This window comes from Pyrus communis, chromosome 14, assembly GCF_041283825.1.
Source record: "Pyrus communis isolate YQ-2024b chromosome 14, ASM4128382v1, whole genome shotgun sequence".
Lineage (NCBI taxonomy): Eukaryota > Viridiplantae > Streptophyta > Magnoliopsida > Rosales > Rosaceae > Pyrus > Pyrus communis.
In genome coordinates, this window is record NC_142578.1 from 2,645,001 (window position 1) to 2,664,594 (window position 19,594).

Sequence of the window (19,594 nt, forward strand, 5' to 3'; positions counted from 1 at the left end):
GTGTTATAGTTTTGGTTGTTGAGCTTCTTGATTCCTCCAACAACTTGAAGATCACCCATCGTATCGGCAAGACTTTGACTACACCGAACAAGCTTGAGTGACTACCGTGCAGAGTAATACACTACTCTCGACACAAAGAAGCTCCCTCTCAGGGTTTGTGATAACCCCAGCAATAATCTCAAGAAACCTTTTCTGATGTGGAAGATCAGTCAAAACTGCAACCACAGAGCATACTCGGAATTTCAAGAGACTTTACAACCAATGCTCTACCAAGAACGATCCCTGACCGACTTGGCTCTGATACCAATTGTTGAATAAGAAGAGTATCCAAGATAACTCTAATGATCCCAAGAAGAAGAAAATAGAGCACACACTTAAAGAAAGCTCACAAAACAAACTAATTAGCAAAGCTTTTCTTCTTTAGCTCTAGGCTTTGTTTTTCTTTGAATGATTTACAATGCTTGAGAACTTAGGTATTTATAGCAAACCAAATGATTAAACTAAGATTATTTATTACCACACAAAACACATTAATTGCACCTAATAATTTTTATTCAACCATACCTAACATTGACTAACTTTCCTTGCCTAACTTTGACATTGATTTTCAACAAACCACTTACCTGTGGAAGACATCGTCTTAAAGAACTAGGATTAATAACTGAAGTTCTTCTGCAACTCTACACAACCGAAAGCAAGTCTCTCTCAATGGGGCTTGAGTTTTCTGTAAACTTGCGTGTACTGTGAGAGAGCAGGGACCTCAGTTTTATACTTCATACGATGGAATTCAATAAGGATCCCTCCCATTAAGTGATCCTTATCAAAGAGTAGCCTTATCACCGTGAAACACTTATGCATTATATCAGCTAGAAGAGTTCTAGTTTTATCGAGAATGTATCTGACTTGAAACTTTAATTAATACAACTCCTAATAAGTCTACCACAAGTGTCAATCCTAATCTCCTTATCATTCCAAATGTCTTTAATCAAATCACCAAAGTGTTTGCTCTCATATAGAACTTACACATACGAGTCTTCAAACGAAACGTTACGTAGTAGAGTCTTTGGGTGGTTGTGGTGGAGGCAAAACACGGCGGAGAAGAACGCTTCATCATAAAGTTTTCCAGAGTCAAGGTTGCTGATGAGCTTGAGTCGAGTGTGATTAAGGGATTGTGAGACCAGGCTAAGGGCAGCAGTTGCTTCAGATTGTTAAGCAAACCGGAATTATGTGAGGCCTGCTCGGTGTCATCTTTGAAGTATTTTTGTGTCACATGGAAAAACAGATCAAGGCAGGGATCGCCGTAGGAGGAGTAGAAGGAGGAGATCTTGCCAGCCATGGCGTCGTTGGAAATTATGTAATTTGATGACTGGCTTTGTTTCAATGAGTTTTCTTGTAGGAGATGACTAATAAGGAGGATTTGTATATATAGGAGAAGAAAGTGTGAAGGGCCCCTTTCCAATTATTCAACTTGGCATGTCAGATTATCTGCCTATACAAGGTAGTTTATGACGGACAGAGATCCTCCTCAGATCTATCCTACGTCCAAGGATCAAGCAATTCGGACCACTCTAATTGGATTCGACGATTTTATTAACTCATTCCATTGACTCACTTTACACAGATTAAGGGCTCCGATTTCTCTTTCACACAAACCAAATACTCGAATTTCCTGGTCCTTAGACTCTAAGTACGAAGGTCCAGAGAGGATCCAAATTTGTTTATAACTTCGCATGCCACATCCTTACATATAATCTTAACATATATTTTCCTTCTATTAGGGTAAACAAACAAAGCACAAATCAATTCAAAGTAAATAACGTCACTTACCAAGTTTGAACGAAGCATTTAAAATAATAAACAAGAAATAAGAAAAAGGAAAGTTAACATTTGAGTCATTTGGCTATCTACAGTAACAAAAATTTAATTAATATTGTTAAAAATGCTCTCACTAAACCGTAGTATTGATTGAATATAGTTTGAAAGTTGGTGAAAAGGCAGACTGCACCACTTTAACCCATGATTGAGTAGCATTGATCATATTATGTGAAGGTGAAAACAGCCGGTGATAAATCTAAATTATATATGGGGTAATTGATTGAGTAGCAAATTCTGTTACTAGGCAATTCAGCGTGCTCTGTTTCTGTTCAAGACATTATCTTCCATATTACTTACGCAAGTAAACAAGTCATTCATCAAACAGTACTTATTAGGTAGATTCCTGACAAACGATAGGATAATTTACACTAAAATATTTTAAATTATAGGACAATTCGAACTTGAATGCAAAGAAAGGGAGTACATTGCTTTAGCTAACTCGACTCACTCCAGGTATGCTATTTATTTGATCAATGCATTGCATTTTTCAGGTAGGGGAAGATAATTTCTTTTCTTTTTTCCATTTTTTTTTTACTATTATTAAGACAAGAGGAAGAGTTTGAAACTATTACAATAATTTAAGGAAGGGGAGTTCGAACCAGCAAAGCATGGGTAAAAATCCAATAACCTAAGAAGGGGCAAAATTGATTGGATTTTTCGTTTCTTTACAAGAAGAATTTACATAAACGAATCCGAGTAGAAAAGTTAATTTATTTGTGAACTATATATGTAACATTTCGTCATTATATATATTGAGTAGCATAGCTAGAACCTCCTTCATGTTTGGCCTTGACTGTGGTGCCTCGGCCGTGCACTTTATGCCAACCTTAAGCAGCTCGCACATCTCCTCCGCCCCATCAACCAGCCCCGATCCCATAAGCATAACCGGCATCACAGACCGGTTGAATCCTTGCCGTCCATTTCCCATTACCCTTCTTGCCCATTCCACAAGGCACTCCTCTCCTCCATCCACCGCTCGCCTCCCGGTTGCCAACTCCATTGCCAGCACTCCGTAACTATACACATCTCCTTTTGTCGTGGCTTGCCATGTCTGCCCATATTCGGGCGCGACATAACCAACAGTCCCCGCCACTATTGTGCTCACATGAGTATTCCCTGCATCGACCATTCTAGCCAGCCCGAAATCTGTAACTCTCGCCTTTCCATCCTTGTCTAGCAGCACATTGCTCGCCTTCACATCGCGGTGCACGATGGCAGGGAAGCACTCGTGGTGTAGAAACACCAAGGCTCTAGCCACATCAACTGCCACATCAACTCGCCTTCGCCATGTCAGTCTTACTCTATCAGTTATAAAATCCTCCAAGGTCCCGCCTTCCATGTACTCGTAGACTAGTATTTTTTCGGATCCATAGAGACACCAGCCGTGAAGAGTTACAAGGTTCGGGTGAGGCCAGCCAAAGCCACTCCCACTAAGAACCTCCATTTCAGCTCGGAACTCCCTTTCACCTTCGAGTCCTTCTCTTAGAAGCTTCTTCACCGCTACTACTCTCCCATCCGGCAATACTCCTTGGTACACTGTCCCAAACCCTCCCCTCCCTATAATCATATCTTCCGAAAAATTGCGTGTAGCTTTCAAAATGTCAGCATGTGTAAAAGCCATTTTGTCCAAACGAATGATCTTAACAGTATCCGACAACCACGGGGATGAACTGCTAGAGCTCGAGGCCAAGTCATGCCGGTATTTGATGTCCTGCAACAAGTATCCTGGGGGCTGTGGCGGGCTCTTTCCGGATAAGCACGCTACAAGTGACAAAACTCCACATACCAAGACAGCAAATAGCAAAACCAAGACCAAAACATATGCAGCAAGCTTTTTAGGCTTTTTCGGATTCCTGTATGGTTTTTTAGCTGGATACGTGGAGTTGTCGATGAATATGGGAAGCTTCAGGAGGGGGTCACCGAGATAGGACACTTTCTCGAACGTTGCCAACTGCCCGCTCGAAGGAATTACGCCGGAGATGAGCGGATTGTACGAAATGTTGAACTTACTTAGATCAGTCAAACCGTTTAGGCTCACAGGAAATATGCCAGAAAAATTGTTGTATGACATATCAAGATTCTGCATGCACTTAATATTCCCAATCTCCTCCGGAATTTGACCCGAAAAATTGTTCGCACTGATGTTGAACACTACAAGTGGCAACTGACCGATATTTGCAGGGAGTTCGCCTTGGAATCTATTGACACCCAAATGTATCATGCTAAAATTGCGCAATGTTCCGATATCTGGTGGGAGATGACCCGAAAGCTGATTCCCACTCAGTTGAATGTAACCCGAAATTTGTTGTGTCCGTACAGAAGAGCCAGCCGCACATATTTCAAACAGGCCGTTTCCCTTAAGCAGCCGGTCCCATATGCTTTGACAACTCTTCCTAGTGAGGATCATGTACACGAAACTGAATGGTGGGTAATCTGCAGGAATCCATCTCTTCATCGCCAAGCACTCTACTGATCCCCCTATGACCTTATCATAGTCCTGATTATTTTTGTCGAATGTTTGCTTAACATTTCTCCCAATTTTTGTCAGTTGAGATGGGATTGGCCCGGAGAGCTTGTTGTTCTTGAGATTAAGCCACAGCAAACTACCACAATTTCCCAATTCGTGTGGAATTGGACCAGTCAGGAAATTGTTCGCAAGCATCAACCACAAGAGAGAGCTCAAGTTTCCGAGGGTGCTTGGAATTGCTCCCGTTAGGCTGTTGAAGGAAAGGTCCAGGGCTTGGAGGGTTGGAATGTTTCCGTACTCAGGTGGTATAGTTCCGTTGAATTGATTGAAAGCGAGGACTAAAAACTCCAACTTCGGCATCTGAGAAATAACAAGCGGCAGAGGACCAGTAAAATTGTTGTAGCTGAGGTCTAACCTCGTAACATTTGGTAACTTGAGAATGCCAGAGGAATAGATCCCACCGGTGTACCAGTTTGAGTGCAGCACAAGAAACTTCACCTGTCTGAGTCTCCCGAAAATGTCTTGTATATCTCCGCTAAAATTGTTCCTGCTCAAATCCAAGAATGTCAAGCTGTTCAAATCCAAAAGGGATTCCGGGATATCTCTTGAAAAGCTGTTTTTGCCCAAGAACAAGGCCTGCAGACTCGAAATTGATCCAATCTCAGACGGGATTGGCCCCGTAAACTTGTTCCCCCATAGATCCAATTTGACCAGCCTCTGGCATTTCGAAATCTCTGCAGGAACTGCACCAGAAAAACTGTTTTCGGACAAGTCCAAATCGACAAGACTACAATTATTCGCAAAAACAGAAGGCAAAATAGCGCCATTGAAATAGTTTTCTGATGCTGAAAACTCCGTAAGCCTACTGAATCCACTCCATATCTCACCACTAAAAGAGTTCGTGCTCAAATCCAAGTACTGCAAATTGAAGCATTCATCAAACATGTGATCAATCCTTCCGTTAAAATTATTCGCTGAGAGATTCGCAACCACTAGGTTACTGCAAACTCCGGGAAAGCTCATCTCCAGATCGCCGTAAAATCTATTGACAGTCAAATCAAGAACCTCCAGCTGATTCAAACCATTCAAGTTCAGCACACCGTCTATAGTGTTATGTGACAAGTTGAGGTATTTGAGGCTGTGGCATTGACTCAAGTCCTCCGGGAGGGCTCCGGTTATTGTGTTTTTCGAGAGGTCGAGGTGCGAAAGTGCTGTCAGTGCAGAGAAGTTTAGGAAAATCTCACCGGTGATTTGTTGGTTGGAGAGCTGAACGCCGCTGACTCTCTTGCTGTCATGGTTGCACGAAATTCCGGGCCACTCGCACGGGTTGCTGCTATTCTGATTCCACTGCGAGTATATTCCTTGGTTGACGCGGTTGGTTTGCTGAAGAAATGCTTTGAGGCTCAGCAGAACTTCTCTGTCTGTGTTCAGAGAATCTCCGGCTACCATGAAAGCACCTGCGAAAAACGATAAAACTGTTAAAGATTTCAAAGTCGGGCTAGCAACTAGTAAATTAAATAATGATCGTCCTTGAAAAACGCTTTTTCATTACACATGACAGAATCATTCTCGAAAAACTAAATCAACATAATCATCCTTGGAAAACGGGTGAATTTAAAAATCAAAAAACAAAAGTACCCGTGACAAAGATTCTTTTAAAATTTTACCAAAAAAAAATGATTTTTTAAAAATCTGCAACATGTTGGAGTAAGTACCTGTGATCATGATCACAACCAAGACCAAGAATATAGAACACGCTGCGCGCCATGAATTATTTTTCGTGATCGATGAGTACATGATGCAAACTTTTTTATTTTCTGCTCCGCTCGCTACTTGCAAAACTTTGATATTGAATCTTAATTAGGCGCTACAATCTAATGAAAGATGTGTTCGTAGAGATTAAAGAATATTTGTTTTTATTTACAGGTGAAGAATGTATGAAGGTTGAAACTGTCGGAGGAATGTCTTTGAAGGCACACAGTCTGCAATACGTATACAAACGAAAGCAGAATTTGAAACAAAGAATTTTTCTTCTGTATTTATTTTATATTTAAGTGATTTAATATAACAATTAATTATTGGTTAAAAATATTAACAACGTTGCTTGATTGCGTTGATTAGCTTAAAATCTCTCTGCTAATACAGTTTGCTGGGGGCCGTTGAGCCGCCCATGTTGACCGGTTTGATTAAACCGGCTTTGGGATTTCACTCGGGAGAGAAAAAGATAAGACGGAAAGAAGAGTCCGGTCAGGTGTCCATTAGTCCATGTCTACATGCTTTTACGTTGGTTTGTTTGAGATTTCAGAATGTCTAGAGTATAGACACATACGTCATTTTTGATACATAAATTGTGGGATACTTAAAAAAAAAACTTCCGCCCACTTGGGTAATAACATGGGTGGTGCTATCCATACGCCTATTTTTACCTCTCAACCATCACTCTCAATTTCCGTTTTTGAGATGAAAAAAAAATTGAAGAAAATCATTGACAAAAATTAACAAATGTGTGTGAAAAGTAAAAAGAAATATGTAAATAATACTACCATAGTAGCATATGATGCCCGACCCTATATTCCGAATGCATTGAAAAATCATTCGTTTGTTTGGATTCTAAGATTTGACATTTGGCATGTTTTGCTTTAATAATCCAAGCAAAATTACTAATAAAGGGAATAATATTTTTCAAAGTCAAAAGGGCACCCATGGTTTTGGAATTTGATGCAAAACCTTCTACAAAATTAGTACCCCCTTAATACTCTCAAATTTTATCCATATAGAAGTCGAGTTAGACCCGGTTCCTAACTGTTGATTAAGCTCTAAAAAAAATTTAGGTAACATAAGGGGTAGATGACCCTAAAACCAACTCAATAAATTATTGCAAACAATTCAGGTTCCAGAGACTCTGATCATATTATTAAATAAATGAGTTTCAATTCATTCGGATGGATTCTCAAAATAATAATACTCAAGGTTTATATTATAATTCCAATTGGCAATCCATAACAACATTCTTCTCCCCATAGACATGAACCAACTTGCAATCTGCTATGCGTACTATAAGCTGTTTGCATTGGTCAATGATGTTGGCAAAAGAACGAAAGTCGGTATTAGTTAATGTTAATTAAATTAACAATTATAGCTGGGGACATCTCCACACGAAGGCTTGAAATAATTTTTTTTTACTGCAAGCTAAGAGGACAAAACTTTGAATATGCAGATTGGAGCTTTATTAACAAAAGGCTACAACTAACGTGTGCTATGGTGGTGGCTCACCTAACAAATTATAAAGATAAACATGAAATTATTAGTTTATTGATATACAAAAGAAAATGAAATGGTTTACACTTTTTTCTTTTGTGGTAGCAATAGAAACAATGATTTCTCAAATGCATATCTTGTAAGATAGTTATGGAATGTGAGAGCAGTCGTTCGATCAATCAATTTAATAAATAGACCCACTGGGCACTCAAAATTTTCAACTATCCAGCAAGACTAAATGATGAAGTCCCAAAACCATTGAGAGATCCTTGTCCAAAACTTGAAGGCAACAATGATATGGTTAAAAGACTCAAAACCAGAACCTTTGGTTGTTTAATTATGAGATAACTAATACCTTCTTTTTCGTAACCCTAAGCTTTTAGGTATTTCCCAACAACTTCTGGATCTAATATATGGGACCCTTACAATGTGAGAAGGAGCACATATATGCTTGTTGGTCTTTTTGCTCATGCAATCCATGTAACATCCCACGTCGTCTAGAGAAGTGGATCATGTAAGTCTTATATGTATATTTCCATCTCTACCTAGCACGAGGCCTTTTGGGAGCCCACTAGCTTCGAGTTCCATCAGAACTCTGAAGTTAAGCGAGTTCAGGCGAAAGCATTTCTAGGATGGGTGATCCACTTGGAAGTTCTCGTGTGAGTTCCCAGAAACAAAACCGTGAGAGCGTGGTCGGGGCCCAAAGCAGACAATATCGTGCTACGGTGGAGTCGAGCCTAGGATGTGGTAGGGGCCCGGGCCGGGATGTGACGATTCAAGTCTGGGAAAAATTATTTTCAAGACACTGATAGAGCTGGGCAATTAGGGATGTTATTTTACTTTTATAAATAAGAGATTAGAACAAACTTTTCATTGATTTTTCACTTCATGTAGGCTATAACGCTTTTGAAGATGAGACTTGAATTACAATTTTTTTTTTTAAATAATAATAATAACAGGTGGCTTCGTCACCAGTGTCCATTCTTTCGGAGACAAGAAAGACTTACGTAGTATTTCAGCTTTTCCTAACCACGATCGTGTGATACATCAGTACTAGGAATCGAACTCAGGACGTCCGTATAGAATACGAATATGAAATTCGTTCCCAACCACACTGTGGTGGTTCTCGAATTACAATTTGTGTGAAAAAAAAATATGCTTGTTTCGCGTTTTTGGGATTAAATATCAAAACCAAAATGTCCTAATACCAGTACTTTATTATAAAACAAAAATATTACATGTACTAAGTACAAAACAAGCAAAAATTCCCATATAGATCAGAGAAAACTAATAAGAAAACGACATAAAGCTAGGGTTCTTATAAACTGTTTTTGCACGTAATGTAAGGAATTGGATACTCTCCAAATCTTTTCATTAGGAATTTCGGAGATCAATTAATACCAACTGTTCATCAAAGATCGTGCGATCACAATTAATGCTTTTTATATTTTCAATAGTAAGGCAAGCTCGTTTTGCTTGAAAAATATAAATAAAAAAAACTGTAACTGCACGATCTTTGATGATAGGATTGTTATTAATTGATCTCCGGTATCCCCGGTGTGAGAATCCGAAGGGAAACTAATTCCTTAATGTAAATCCATAGAAATAAAATTGACCGGTCAAAGGACATTTTTTTAATCTACTTTTTCATTTTTCATGGCCTAATTAGTTTATCTAAGCCAGGGCGCGGTCGGAATCTACGAAAACAAGTCCATGCATTTAGAGAAATTTTTTAGTGTGTTAAGAATACAGCTTGATACTACAAATATTATAACACAATTTGTTAAAAACTTAGAAAAAAAAATTTCACTCAATTGTATTTTGATATTTGAAATGCCAGACTATCTTCTCAAGATACTGAACAATTTCTCGTGCTTGGAGGTTTTCAAAGGCATCTGTGGGTCGGCCAGCGGTCGTGATCGTGGATTTGGATTCACAGCATAGTCATGTACTTAAAGGGACGTGGGGTGGTCCCTAATTTGCTTGATTATCATATTCTAATTGAGTAATTTACAAGTTCATAGTCAAAGTGAAGACTTTTATTGTCAACTATGTATTATCTTTGTATGGTGTGACACGGAGAGCATCAGATAACTTTTGTTCCGATCTAGTCACACGTGTTGTGGTTTGGAAAATCTTTATATAACTGAAAATATTCCTTTCACACAAGGATTTCACCGATGTAAATGATATTATTACTCTATATTACTTTTTATTACTCATTAATATTGGACGCGACTCAGTTATAAAGTAAAAATTATGTTGTCATCACTGCAACTATCGCGAACTCATTCAAATAAATAAGTTAAATAAAAGAAAATGCCAAGCACAATGTAGTCAAGCTCAAGCATATAATAAGTCTGATAAAAATAAGAGAACCATTTGTTGCACATAAGGAAGCTCTTTTAAAATTTGCCTGCATAAATTATCATGGAAAAAGAAAAAGAAAATAAGAGTATGAAAACAACACAATAAAAAATAAAAATAAAATTGAAGCACTTATCCTCTACTGATGATGATGTAATAGAATTTGGACATACAGAAATGGGTTCATTTTCTCTTATATTTAATGAATTTAGAGATTTCAATCATATATATTTGCAGCTCAATTTACTTTTACGCTCTCAGCCAAAAGTTCCAGAAAATATTTAATTGGGTTTTGAATTTTGATGGCCGGCCATTGGCCATTTAATAATTCCATGCAAAAATATGGTTTTGGACTGAGGTCGAAAATTAAAAGCCAAAAGAAAGATCAACAAAGATACTAATACAACAGGAGACAAAGGTCATAGAAATTAGAATCACAGAAAGTAAATTTATTTATACTAAAATCTCACACGCTTACAGTGACTGCATGCACCCCCAAGTTGTAGGTATTTGTTAATTAATTATGGAAAATGAAATTACAAGGTAATCAACGAGTCCAAATCTTCGGCCTCCAAAACTCTTTCTGATCTCCACGTGTTTTAACTCATTGCTTGACACATGTCCTCAAACTAATTAACGGGATTTAACTTTGTCAATTATTAATTAAAAATAAAAATACAATGAACAAATCAACCCAGTTGTCACAGACACACCCAATGGTTAGACGACTGATTGTTGAATTAAATCAGTACAGTGGAGCTTGAATTAGAGCTGATATGGTGATGATTTGAGGAGGCATATGGATTGTTACAAGATTGGCAGAGAGAGAGAGAGGGAGAGATACAGATGGAGAGTGAGACAGAGGGAGCAAAATGGGTAAATTTATGTCCTTCTTATCTATTTTTTTTTATTTATATTTTTTCTTATACCATGACGAGTTAAGTTCATGTCCCCATGATTAAGTGCAGCTTATTTTTTTTGTTATTAATAAAATTTCTGTCATTTGGTCAAGGTTTTCTTAAAAACAAAAAAACAAAAAAAAAGAAAAGAAGAGTGCTAATACATCCTTTTTCCTTGGTCCTTACCACGATAGTGGGGTCACGACTATCCCAGTCAAAATACAACGTAATTAGTATGGTCAAGCATGTAAAACAATTCCCACACTACCCGTGTGCAGAAACTTCAGACCCTTCTGGTCTAAAAATTGCATTCCAAATCCTTCCAAGTTCAAACTTTATATAAGACTTGACGTCAGTGGTAGTATATGGAGAAAAATTAAGTTCACAGGTTCACACTAGGGCTCCTACCAATTACGTGCCTGCTACGCTGCTAGTCACAGCTCGAAACCCAAAACCCACGTCGGCTTTTCCCTTTTTTGACAAATGATAAAACGTTAAATTCATCTAAACTACGAGAAGGAGAATCAGAATTTGGGTGCAAAAGTAAGTGCACTATTCTAGTCAACTTAGTTAAGCCCAAATCTGTTAACCCACTTTTGGGTTTAAGTTTTCACAATTTCTAATCCTCAGATTGAATCCGTTCCGGCTTAGATTTCCCTAATAGGGTAAAGATGCTGTGGTAGGTTTTCTCAATGTGACAGTTGTGAAGATCAACTGATGTTACAATCTTTTTCTGCAAATTACGTTGGATTCAAGGAAACGAACCTCTAGTCAAACTTAGAGAAAGGGGAATTCACGTCACAAGTATGATTTGATATTTGCAGATGTTGACCTGTGATGGTAATCAAATCTTCAATGGTTTTGTACAAAGTTTGAACAATAATGTAACTATTCCGACCGGCTTATGTTTTGAACACGCTTGCTTTCTTCTAGTTCCCGAATTCGGCTTGCTTCCATTCGGGCTTCAATAGCAGCCGGGTTCACGGAGCACTCAAATTGTCAATCGTTTGAAATGTTTGAATGACCCTTCTGACATAGGAAACGGATCACTTAAAAATAAGAAAGGAAGACGAACGCGTGCAAACGGAAGCATAAGGAATACATTTGGAAAGGAAAAGCACATTAGAAACAAGCAAATGGTAATTACTAATGATAACTGAATACATGAATTCAACAAGCAGTATGTGCTTCTCACATGAACAACTATTTAGCTAAGTCTAATCTTAAGAAAAAGCAGCTAGAATTTCATTTTAAGTACGTCACGCAATTGCGGATATGTTTTTTGTATTTCTTCTGATGCATTAGGCTTCAATTCATCTGGAGATTCATATGCAGGAGGCTTAATTTCATCTGGAGATTCATATGCGGGAGGGCTAAATTGTTTAGGAAGAGACACCTCCCTAAGCGCAGCAAGAGCAGCTCTTCTCTTTTGCCTCACCTTTCGCCAAATCCTTATCCGGTCCTCTAGTCTTTCTTTCGCTCTCTCGGCAAGATCAGCCCTAGTAGTAGCCTGCTCAGCCCGGTTCCTGAATTGCGCAACCTTTTCCATTGCAGCTTCCAACTCCTTCTTCAAATGTTCCAACTCAGACTTATCTCCTGCGGTGCTGAAGCTCAACTGACGACTAAAGGCTTCCACCAATGACAAAGGAATTTGATCAGCCTGGTCAGCCTTCTTAACCAAGTACTTGTATTCCTTCAATGAAATTGTTACATGGGAATCATTCTCTTCCTGTCGCTCTTCAGCTTCTTCCTTAAGTTCACCAATTTTGGAAACCTCAGCATCTTCATTAGAATAAAAAAGGGGAGAGTGTTCGTCCGTTTCTTCGTCTGCGCTATCTGCTCCTTGCTTTAACATTCTGTTTTCCATCTTGGCAGTCTCGGCTTCTATTACTAGTTGATGAATCGCAAGGTACAACCCCGATTTAACATTTTCGGTTCTTGCTTCAGCTGCCTCTGCTGCTGCAATTTTTGACCTCCCTCTATGAAGCTCAGATTCCAGCATTGCTATCTCAACCTGCGCATTGTTTTCCCTTTCCGCCATCTCATCAAGCTCTATTTTAGCTTTCTGTAAATCCTCAGTAAGAACTTCAATGTCGCGCTTCAGGCTGTTGGCCACTTGATTTGCATCACTAAGCTCCAATTTTAACTGATTCAGTTCCATTTCTAGCCCCTCGATGAAACCTTCCTGATCCGAGATCTTTCTTTCCTTCTCTTCTAACTCTTTTTCCAGCTGCTTCAAGTCATTCATCGCGTCAGAAGACGCCATCCCAGAGAAGCTAAGGTTTTCATTCACCTGTTTAATCTCCAGCTGAAGCATCTCAATGAACGAAGACTTGGCGAGGAGCTGATCCTCCAACTCCTCCATCTTCACCGTTTGTTTCTTAGAATATTCGAGCTGCTCCTGCGCTTGAAGAGCAGCCTGTGTAGCTAACTCAATCTCAGTATCCTTCGCAGATAATATCGCCAACTTCTCTTTATCTGTCTCACTAGCAGCAACCTTTGACTTAACCACGGCTTCACTTAGCTCCGAGACATGTTTAAGAAGCTCTTCCACCCTCTCATTTTCCATCACGAAATCTGTTTCCATTAGCTCCACTTGAGTTAGAGCTTTTAGCTCCGAATCTCTAGCGTCCGCTAGTTTTGTTTCCATGCCAAGCAGCTCTGATTGTGTAGCCTTCAACTCCCTAAAAACATGCATGAGGTGCTCTCTCACCTTTTGAGTCTCAGTTAGCTGATCCCCCATTTCCTTTACCTTGGATTCAAGATGGTATATCTGCGCCCGAGCCTCTTTACATTCCTCGACGCACTTATCTCTCTCGAACTCGATGTTTTCAAGGAGGGCAGGGAGTTCGTCCGCTGTGTACTCGTGGTGTTGCAGCTTGAGAAGGGCTTGCATGTAGGAAGCATCTTTTGCTTCCAGCTTCACCTTGTAATTGGCCAAATCCTTCAACACACCTTCAAGCTCTCTTTCTTTCTCACTATCCTTCTGCAAAATATTTTCGGAATCAACAAACTTAAGAACAATATTTGCATGCCAAAACAGCCTATCAAGAGTATGGTTACATACAAACTACCAGATTGTCCTTATTTATTTAGTAAATCAGTTCTGGTATTAATTACCATCTTCAAATATACATTTCCATAAGTACTACCAAATCAAATTTGGTGAAGAAAGTTGAGGTTTTACTGTTGCAAAGTTTCTTAACCTTGCAATGTCTGACAATCGTTCAAATCTTTCACATCCCCTTTCACGCGTGGAAAAATTTCAAGCCTAATACATGAATAATTTTACTGGGGTGACATAGAGCACAACTCCTTAACAATTGACAATAGTGGGAGTAGCTTAGCTCCTTATAAACTCTTGCAAGACTTTTAAATTTCCGATGCGAATTATCCTCACATTTGGAACCCTACTAATTCTAGAAATTACCTAATAATGATCATGCATCACTTGTTTTCATTTTATTCGAGCAATATTCTAATTTAATCCAAATTACGAAGAGTGAGATTTAAACTTAGTTACAAAAGTACGAGCAGATTGCTATATCCAAATTGACTATGCCATCACATCTTTAACTACACAGCATAATTGCATAAACAGAAGAAAAAAAATGAAGCTATGAGTTTGGACTAGGAAACCATCTGCATATTTTACAACTCAAACTTAAGGGAAAGGATCTTCCTATCGAACTGAGCTGTTAGGCTGTTACCATACCAGTTCATGTGTACACACACGATCACTTACATCTGTGCCGGAAAGCCGGGTTTTCCGATGATCGTTCTTCTCTTCAAACAGGGACAATGCAGCCTGGACTGGTTCAATTGGTTTTGTATCAGTCTCCCCCATGTTTCCCAGTCAGTTATATCTCCTGAAAAGTTGATGTGAATTCTGGGGATTAATGATGGAATGAAACATTGTTTTATTTGCTTTGGAGGATGCGCTGCAGAATAAGGCGAAGGTTCTCCTGTGTATGTTCCGCCAGTGCTTTGGGTTGATCGCCAGAAACGTTCGGCAGAATTTAAACACTTCTGTGTTCTAAAGATGGGGAGCAACAAATGTAGTTGGACAATGTGACATATAGATGGACAACAAGAATATGCCTGCGCACTTGTGTGCTAAGTCCAATTGTTCTTAGTAATTAATGGTATATACAACGGGAATGGATATGTGGCACCATATTTTTTACACAACTTTTGACACAAGTTTTAATGGCCCAACTCTTAATATATTTCAAGGATCCAAACCTTCTGTCTTTTATAATGTTATTCATAAATCATCCTTTCAAAAAAAATTAGACAAATTCAAAATTATTAAGATATTCATTTAATGTGAAAAAAATTGACGAATACGGTTCTACGAAACCCTAAACCCTTAATTTAATAGTTATATGGTGTCATATTTGAATGATTTTTTGTAGACATGGTATTTTAGGGAGACCTAAAATATAAGACGGTTCGGATTGTTGAAATACATTATTGAAACTCGAAAAACTTGGGTCAAAATATTGTGCAAAAAAAATAGTATCATGGATCCATCTCCATATATATACACACATTAAAAATTCAACATGTGACTCACATCTAGATATGCATTATCCACGTTTGTAGTGTGGTTCGTTGACGGTGTGAAGAAACCAAGGCCGAAAGATGCCTGTGAAATGCCCAGTGTTGCCATTCGAGTAGAAGAATTTTGAGGAAGTGCGAAAATTTTCGAATTTACACTCGTTATATTTTGGAAAATATGAAAATCTTAAACAAAGAATTGTGACAGTCGATCCTTTTTATGCTATTCAAATATGCAAAACTTGTGAACACAAAACAAAACGAAACTGCAGAAACAAAAGAAAAAGAAAATGATTCATGCAGACTCCTAGCTTTTTCATCAGATTGGGCAAGAATTTAAGAGAGAACAAAAAGTTAGTGTTCAAAGTTCAAACTATCGGTAAAAAGTATGTGCAGAAATCACTTCCCGCAAAAAAATCTGCAAACAATAGGAGAAGTAAGGAAAGAGATTCAAACCAACTAGTCATCTCTTGTCAATTTAATTCTTAATTTTTAAGTATGTGATTAGGGATTTCAAGAAAAAACTTAAAATTTTATGATTCTACACTTGTAAGTAAATACTAAAAAAAATTAAGAGGTGGTTCACTTACCTCTATTTTAATAAACGCAGAAAACTCAAGAATTAATCAGATTTCAGTTCTTATTGTCTGTAAGTAAATACATTACCCTAAACAAGTGAAAAAGCAAAACAGGGGAGCGACTGAGGGTGTCATCCTTAACCGTTGGATCAGATCAGAACTAAGAAAGTGGCGGGAGGTTATTACAAGTGGTACAATATGATTGGCGGTCGGGACCACGTCAGCGATCTGACATGGCAAAGTTTCTCTCTCTAGAAACTCTCAAATTCTGTGTCTCTTCCGGTTCAAGAAGAGAGAGAGAGAGGGGGGGATGAGTTCTTCGCCGAAGAGCAAGGGTGACGAAAGACCACGGTTCTTCGATTCAAAAACGAAGAGCAAGTGCTGGGCAAACGCGGATGTGGTGCCGGGTCGACACCCTGAGCGGTGGCGGCAAGACGCCGCCGGCAACGTCGTCTGTAAGCGCTTCTGCAACTGCCAGGGCTGCCTCTGCTTCGAGTACGATCACATCGTTCCCTTCTCCAAAGGTCAGAACTTCCTCTCTTTTCAACTAGATAGTTTCAAATTCTTTCCACAAAGTTTCAATCTTTTGATTGATTGTCATGAATTCTGAACTGGGTATCTTGAATTTTAGCAATTTTGTTGCCAAGTTTCAATTATTTGATTGGTTTTTTATGATTTTTGAACTGGGTATTTTGAAATTTAGCATTTTAGTGCATATACTACTTAATTGAGCTGAATTTCGATATTGTTATTTGTGCTTTTATTGGGTTTTATTTTTGAAAATCACTTGCTCTCATAGCTGACTCTAATTGATATGTAATTTACTTTATTTTTTCACTTTTTGAATTGTTCAAATTCAAAATCGTGGCGTTATGAGGCAAAAATTTTCGGAAGTTTTTTCTTTGCTGTTCCTCAGCAGTAACCATGCAAATGTGGGCTTTAATCTGTCAGCGAATTTGGTGTTTGAGTTAATCGAGATTTGGGGTTGTGTTGTAGGTGGTGAATCCACAGAAGAAAATTGTCAGATTCTTCAAACAAGGGTAAACAGATTCAAATCAGACAAAGACAAAATCGATACAAATATATTGAAAGGTTACTCTTGTGATGTCAAGTTTACAGGTAAGTTTTTCGCGTTCTCTTCTTCACTGTTACTATTAGATTCGGAGTTCTGATCTATTTAGTTTGGAACCCAGAATTGTGGTTATTGGGTCGAGCATAATGGTTTTGTCTTTGAATCATAAACACAATTCATCATTGTTGTTCGTATCTAATGATTTTAGGGGCGATTGTTTTCAAGTCGAGTGCACATGATTATAATCAAAGTTTAGAACGTGTTTCGTGAATCTACGTGACCTGATGCTCCTACGTTCCATTGATAACAATTATGGGTGTCATCCGCAATTTGTCACCATTTTGAACAATTCTTGTTAACTGTTTTTCTGATCTAAAGTGTCCAAAGATTCGCAATGAGAATATATGTTTTAGGTCCATATGTACAATACTGGTTTTAGTCATCTCAGTATGTCCAATGCTTTGTAAATGTTCTAGTCGGGGTCACTGTTCACAATGTAGGTGTGCTAAGAGGGTTGTGGGTTAGTTTATAGGATGGACTGAGGGGTTAAGTTTGGCTAGCTTGGTCTTTGTTGAGCTACATAACCTCATCATTTTTCCCGATTGAGAATTGACATCATATCATATTCTTATTGGTGTAAATATGAAATCAGAAATACAAATTACTCAGGTTCACTCGTACTACTGTTCTAGTATGCCTTTCGTTATGGAAAAAGTTCGGAGCTTTATGTCTAGAGACATTAACTCATGATCAATTATCTAAGCAGAAGGGCGGGATGTACATTGTCTCTAGCTTATATCCAAAGTGAAAATGCCACACTGTAGTTTAGGCTATACCTTTGCTCTGAACTTTTTCTGATAACAACGTTTCCACTTAATTTCATAATTACTTTCTGCAATTATTCTCAGAAAAACCTTTTCCCCTGATCCTTCCCCATATCCTTGACTTCCTAGTGCTTGTTTTTGAACATAAAGAGCAGCAGATCTTGTTATCGGAATATTTTCATAAACCTAGATTTGATTATTTGTTCATTATACAAAGTAAATCATTCAACGAATTCCAAATTTAAAGAAAAGGGAATGGAAAATTTCAACTTGGGCCGCTTTCTCCAAGACCCCAGCTATTGCAAGATTTACTTCATAAAATGGTGGAGAAGAGGAGGAACCTTCGAGTAATTTGAATCTTTCAACATTCAAAAAACATTTGTACGAACTTCTGATTGCCTTTCTATCCGAGTCAACACAGTTGTGATTTTCTTTGTTGGCACATTGCTTTCAACCTAGTGGTATTTTGGTGTTCATTCTGGCCTACTTGGAAGCTAGTTCGTTATTAGAACTGGTGAGACTCGTATCTCATGATCGCACATCGCTTTTACTTGCAGATAAGGAGCTTGACATAATCGAAATGGCCGTATATGGTGACGTGATCCGCCCAGGAAACCAATGCCGATGCAGAACTGTAGCCGAGATGCTTGGACAGCACAAGTCGAAAGACCAAACAGCTGCTTGCAAGTTGCCATAGGTTGGGCTCTTTAGCACCCAATTACTAGTTTGTAAGACTTAAAGTGAGTTCATCAATTCAACTTGTGACCCTGCACACAAATTTGGGTCAACTTGTATAATGTCTGATTAGACATGTTAATCAAATTTTAACTTTCCTTGTACCATCATGGCCATTGACATAATGTTTGGAATTTATCTTCCCCCATCAAAGAAATTTTCTTATCTTGCTTAAGTCAATGGAAACGGTTAAAGTATCACTCATTGTTTTACGAAAATGATTACAACACATCTCTTTTTCTCCTTCGTGTCTATTTCTGTCTCTTACAACAACAATTAACAACCAAGCTTTATTCTATTAAGTGAGGTTAGCTGTATGAAATATAAAACACTACTCACTCAGTTTTGCGTTATATCTTTTGTTAGTTCTAAGTACTTCATATATTTTCTTAAAGTTTGTTTTCTCCTTCATGTGTGTTTCCGTCTCTTAACATACATGAAATAACTTCCTACTTAAGTAAATAAAATCTTAGTATACATGATTAGTGAATGGGACATTACTAATTCAAGCATTTCTAAGGTCTAAGCATGCAGTCCCTTTAGGGACATCTGATAAAATTGGAACGATACAAAGAAAATTAGCATAGTCTTTCCGCAAGGATGGCACGCATAAATCGAGAAATTGTCAAAAAAAAAATTCTCTAAAAATAAAATAAAAAATCTAAGCATGCACGATTGATGCTACACCACCGTCTAATCATTGAAGGTTGTTGGAATAAAGTTTAAACCAAATAAATAGTAGGAACATCATGTAGAGGGGACATAATAGAATAATGGGTCGTATCTCCATTGAGACCTACCTTCTTGATTGACCCATCGACTGCGGTACAAGTCTAGCTCCAAGCAATCATGAATCTTAAAGCTCATTTTAGGGAGAGACAAGAGTATGAGCTCGGTAGAAATACTTTTAAAATGATTGAAATTGTTTTAGGATAAAATATTTTTAGATTTCAAAA

General features: G+C 38.2%; 3 protein-coding genes and 1 non-coding gene across 4 annotated transcripts; 2 read left to right on the forward strand and 2 right to left on the reverse strand.

The window, feature by feature from the left end:
- Window positions 1–2,484: 2,484 nt before the first annotated feature.
- LOC137713828 (putative LRR receptor-like serine/threonine-protein kinase At1g74360) lies at window positions 2,485–6,361 on the reverse strand. Its single transcript, XM_068453183.2, has 2 exons — window positions 6,058–6,361; window positions 2,485–5,799 (listed from the first exon to the last, which is right to left on the reverse strand). The coding sequence occupies exons 1-2, from the start codon at window positions 6,137–6,139 to the stop codon at window positions 2,597–2,599; spliced, it is 3,285 nt and encodes a 1,094-aa protein (XP_068309284.2). The 5' UTR covers window positions 6,140–6,361; the 3' UTR covers window positions 2,485–2,596.
- A 5,629-nt stretch (window positions 6,362–11,990) lies between these two features.
- Window positions 11,991–14,851, reverse strand: LOC137713955 (uncharacterized). The gene is made up of 2 exons (XM_068453317.2): window positions 14,612–14,851; window positions 11,991–13,852 (listed from the first exon to the last, which is right to left on the reverse strand). Exons 1-2 carry the CDS (start codon window positions 14,711–14,713, stop codon window positions 12,104–12,106), a joined length of 1,851 nt encoding a protein of 616 aa, XP_068309418.1. The 5' UTR covers window positions 14,714–14,851; the 3' UTR covers window positions 11,991–12,103.
- Window positions 14,852–16,279: 1,428 nt separating this feature from the next.
- LOC137713143 (HNH endonuclease domain-containing protein) lies at window positions 16,280–18,813 on the forward strand. The gene is made up of 3 exons (XM_068452403.2): window positions 16,280–16,531; window positions 17,004–17,126; window positions 18,461–18,813. Exons 1-3 carry the CDS (start codon window positions 16,318–16,320, stop codon window positions 18,598–18,600), a joined length of 477 nt encoding a protein of 158 aa, XP_068308504.1. The 5' UTR covers window positions 16,280–16,317; the 3' UTR covers window positions 18,601–18,813.
- A 358-nt stretch (window positions 18,814–19,171) lies between these two features.
- LOC137714012 (U6 spliceosomal RNA) lies at window positions 19,172–19,274 on the forward strand. The gene has a single exon (XR_011065355.2). It is a non-coding gene; the product is annotated as a U6 spliceosomal RNA (small nuclear RNA).
- Window positions 19,275–19,594: the final 320 nt, after the last annotated feature.

Coding starts and splice junctions, on each gene's coding strand:
- LOC137713828 (XM_068453183.2), bottom strand. CDS start 6,139: ATGTACTCATCGATCACGAAAAATAATTCATGGCGCGCAGCGTGTTCT. Junction 5,800..6,057: donor GGTTGTGATCATGATCACAG/GTACTTACTCCA, acceptor CGTTTTTCGCAG/GTGCTTTCATGGTAGCCGGA.
- LOC137713955 (XM_068453317.2), bottom strand. CDS start 14,713: ATGGGGGAGACTGATACAAAACCAATTGAACCAGTCCAGGCTGCATTG. Junction 13,853..14,611: donor CCCGGCTTTCCGGCACAGAT/GTAAGTGATCGT, acceptor AATATTTTGCAG/AAGGATAGTGAGAAAGAAAG.
- LOC137713143 (XM_068452403.2), top strand. CDS start 16,318: ATGAGTTCTTCGCCGAAGAGCAAGGGTGACGAAAGACCACGGTTCTTC. Junction 16,532..17,003: donor CATCGTTCCCTTCTCCAAAG/GTCAGAACTTCC, acceptor GTTGTGTTGTAG/GTGGTGAATCCACAGAAGAA. Junction 17,127..18,460: donor TTGTGATGTCAAGTTTACAG/GTAAGTTTTTCG, acceptor TTTTACTTGCAG/ATAAGGAGCTTGACATAATC.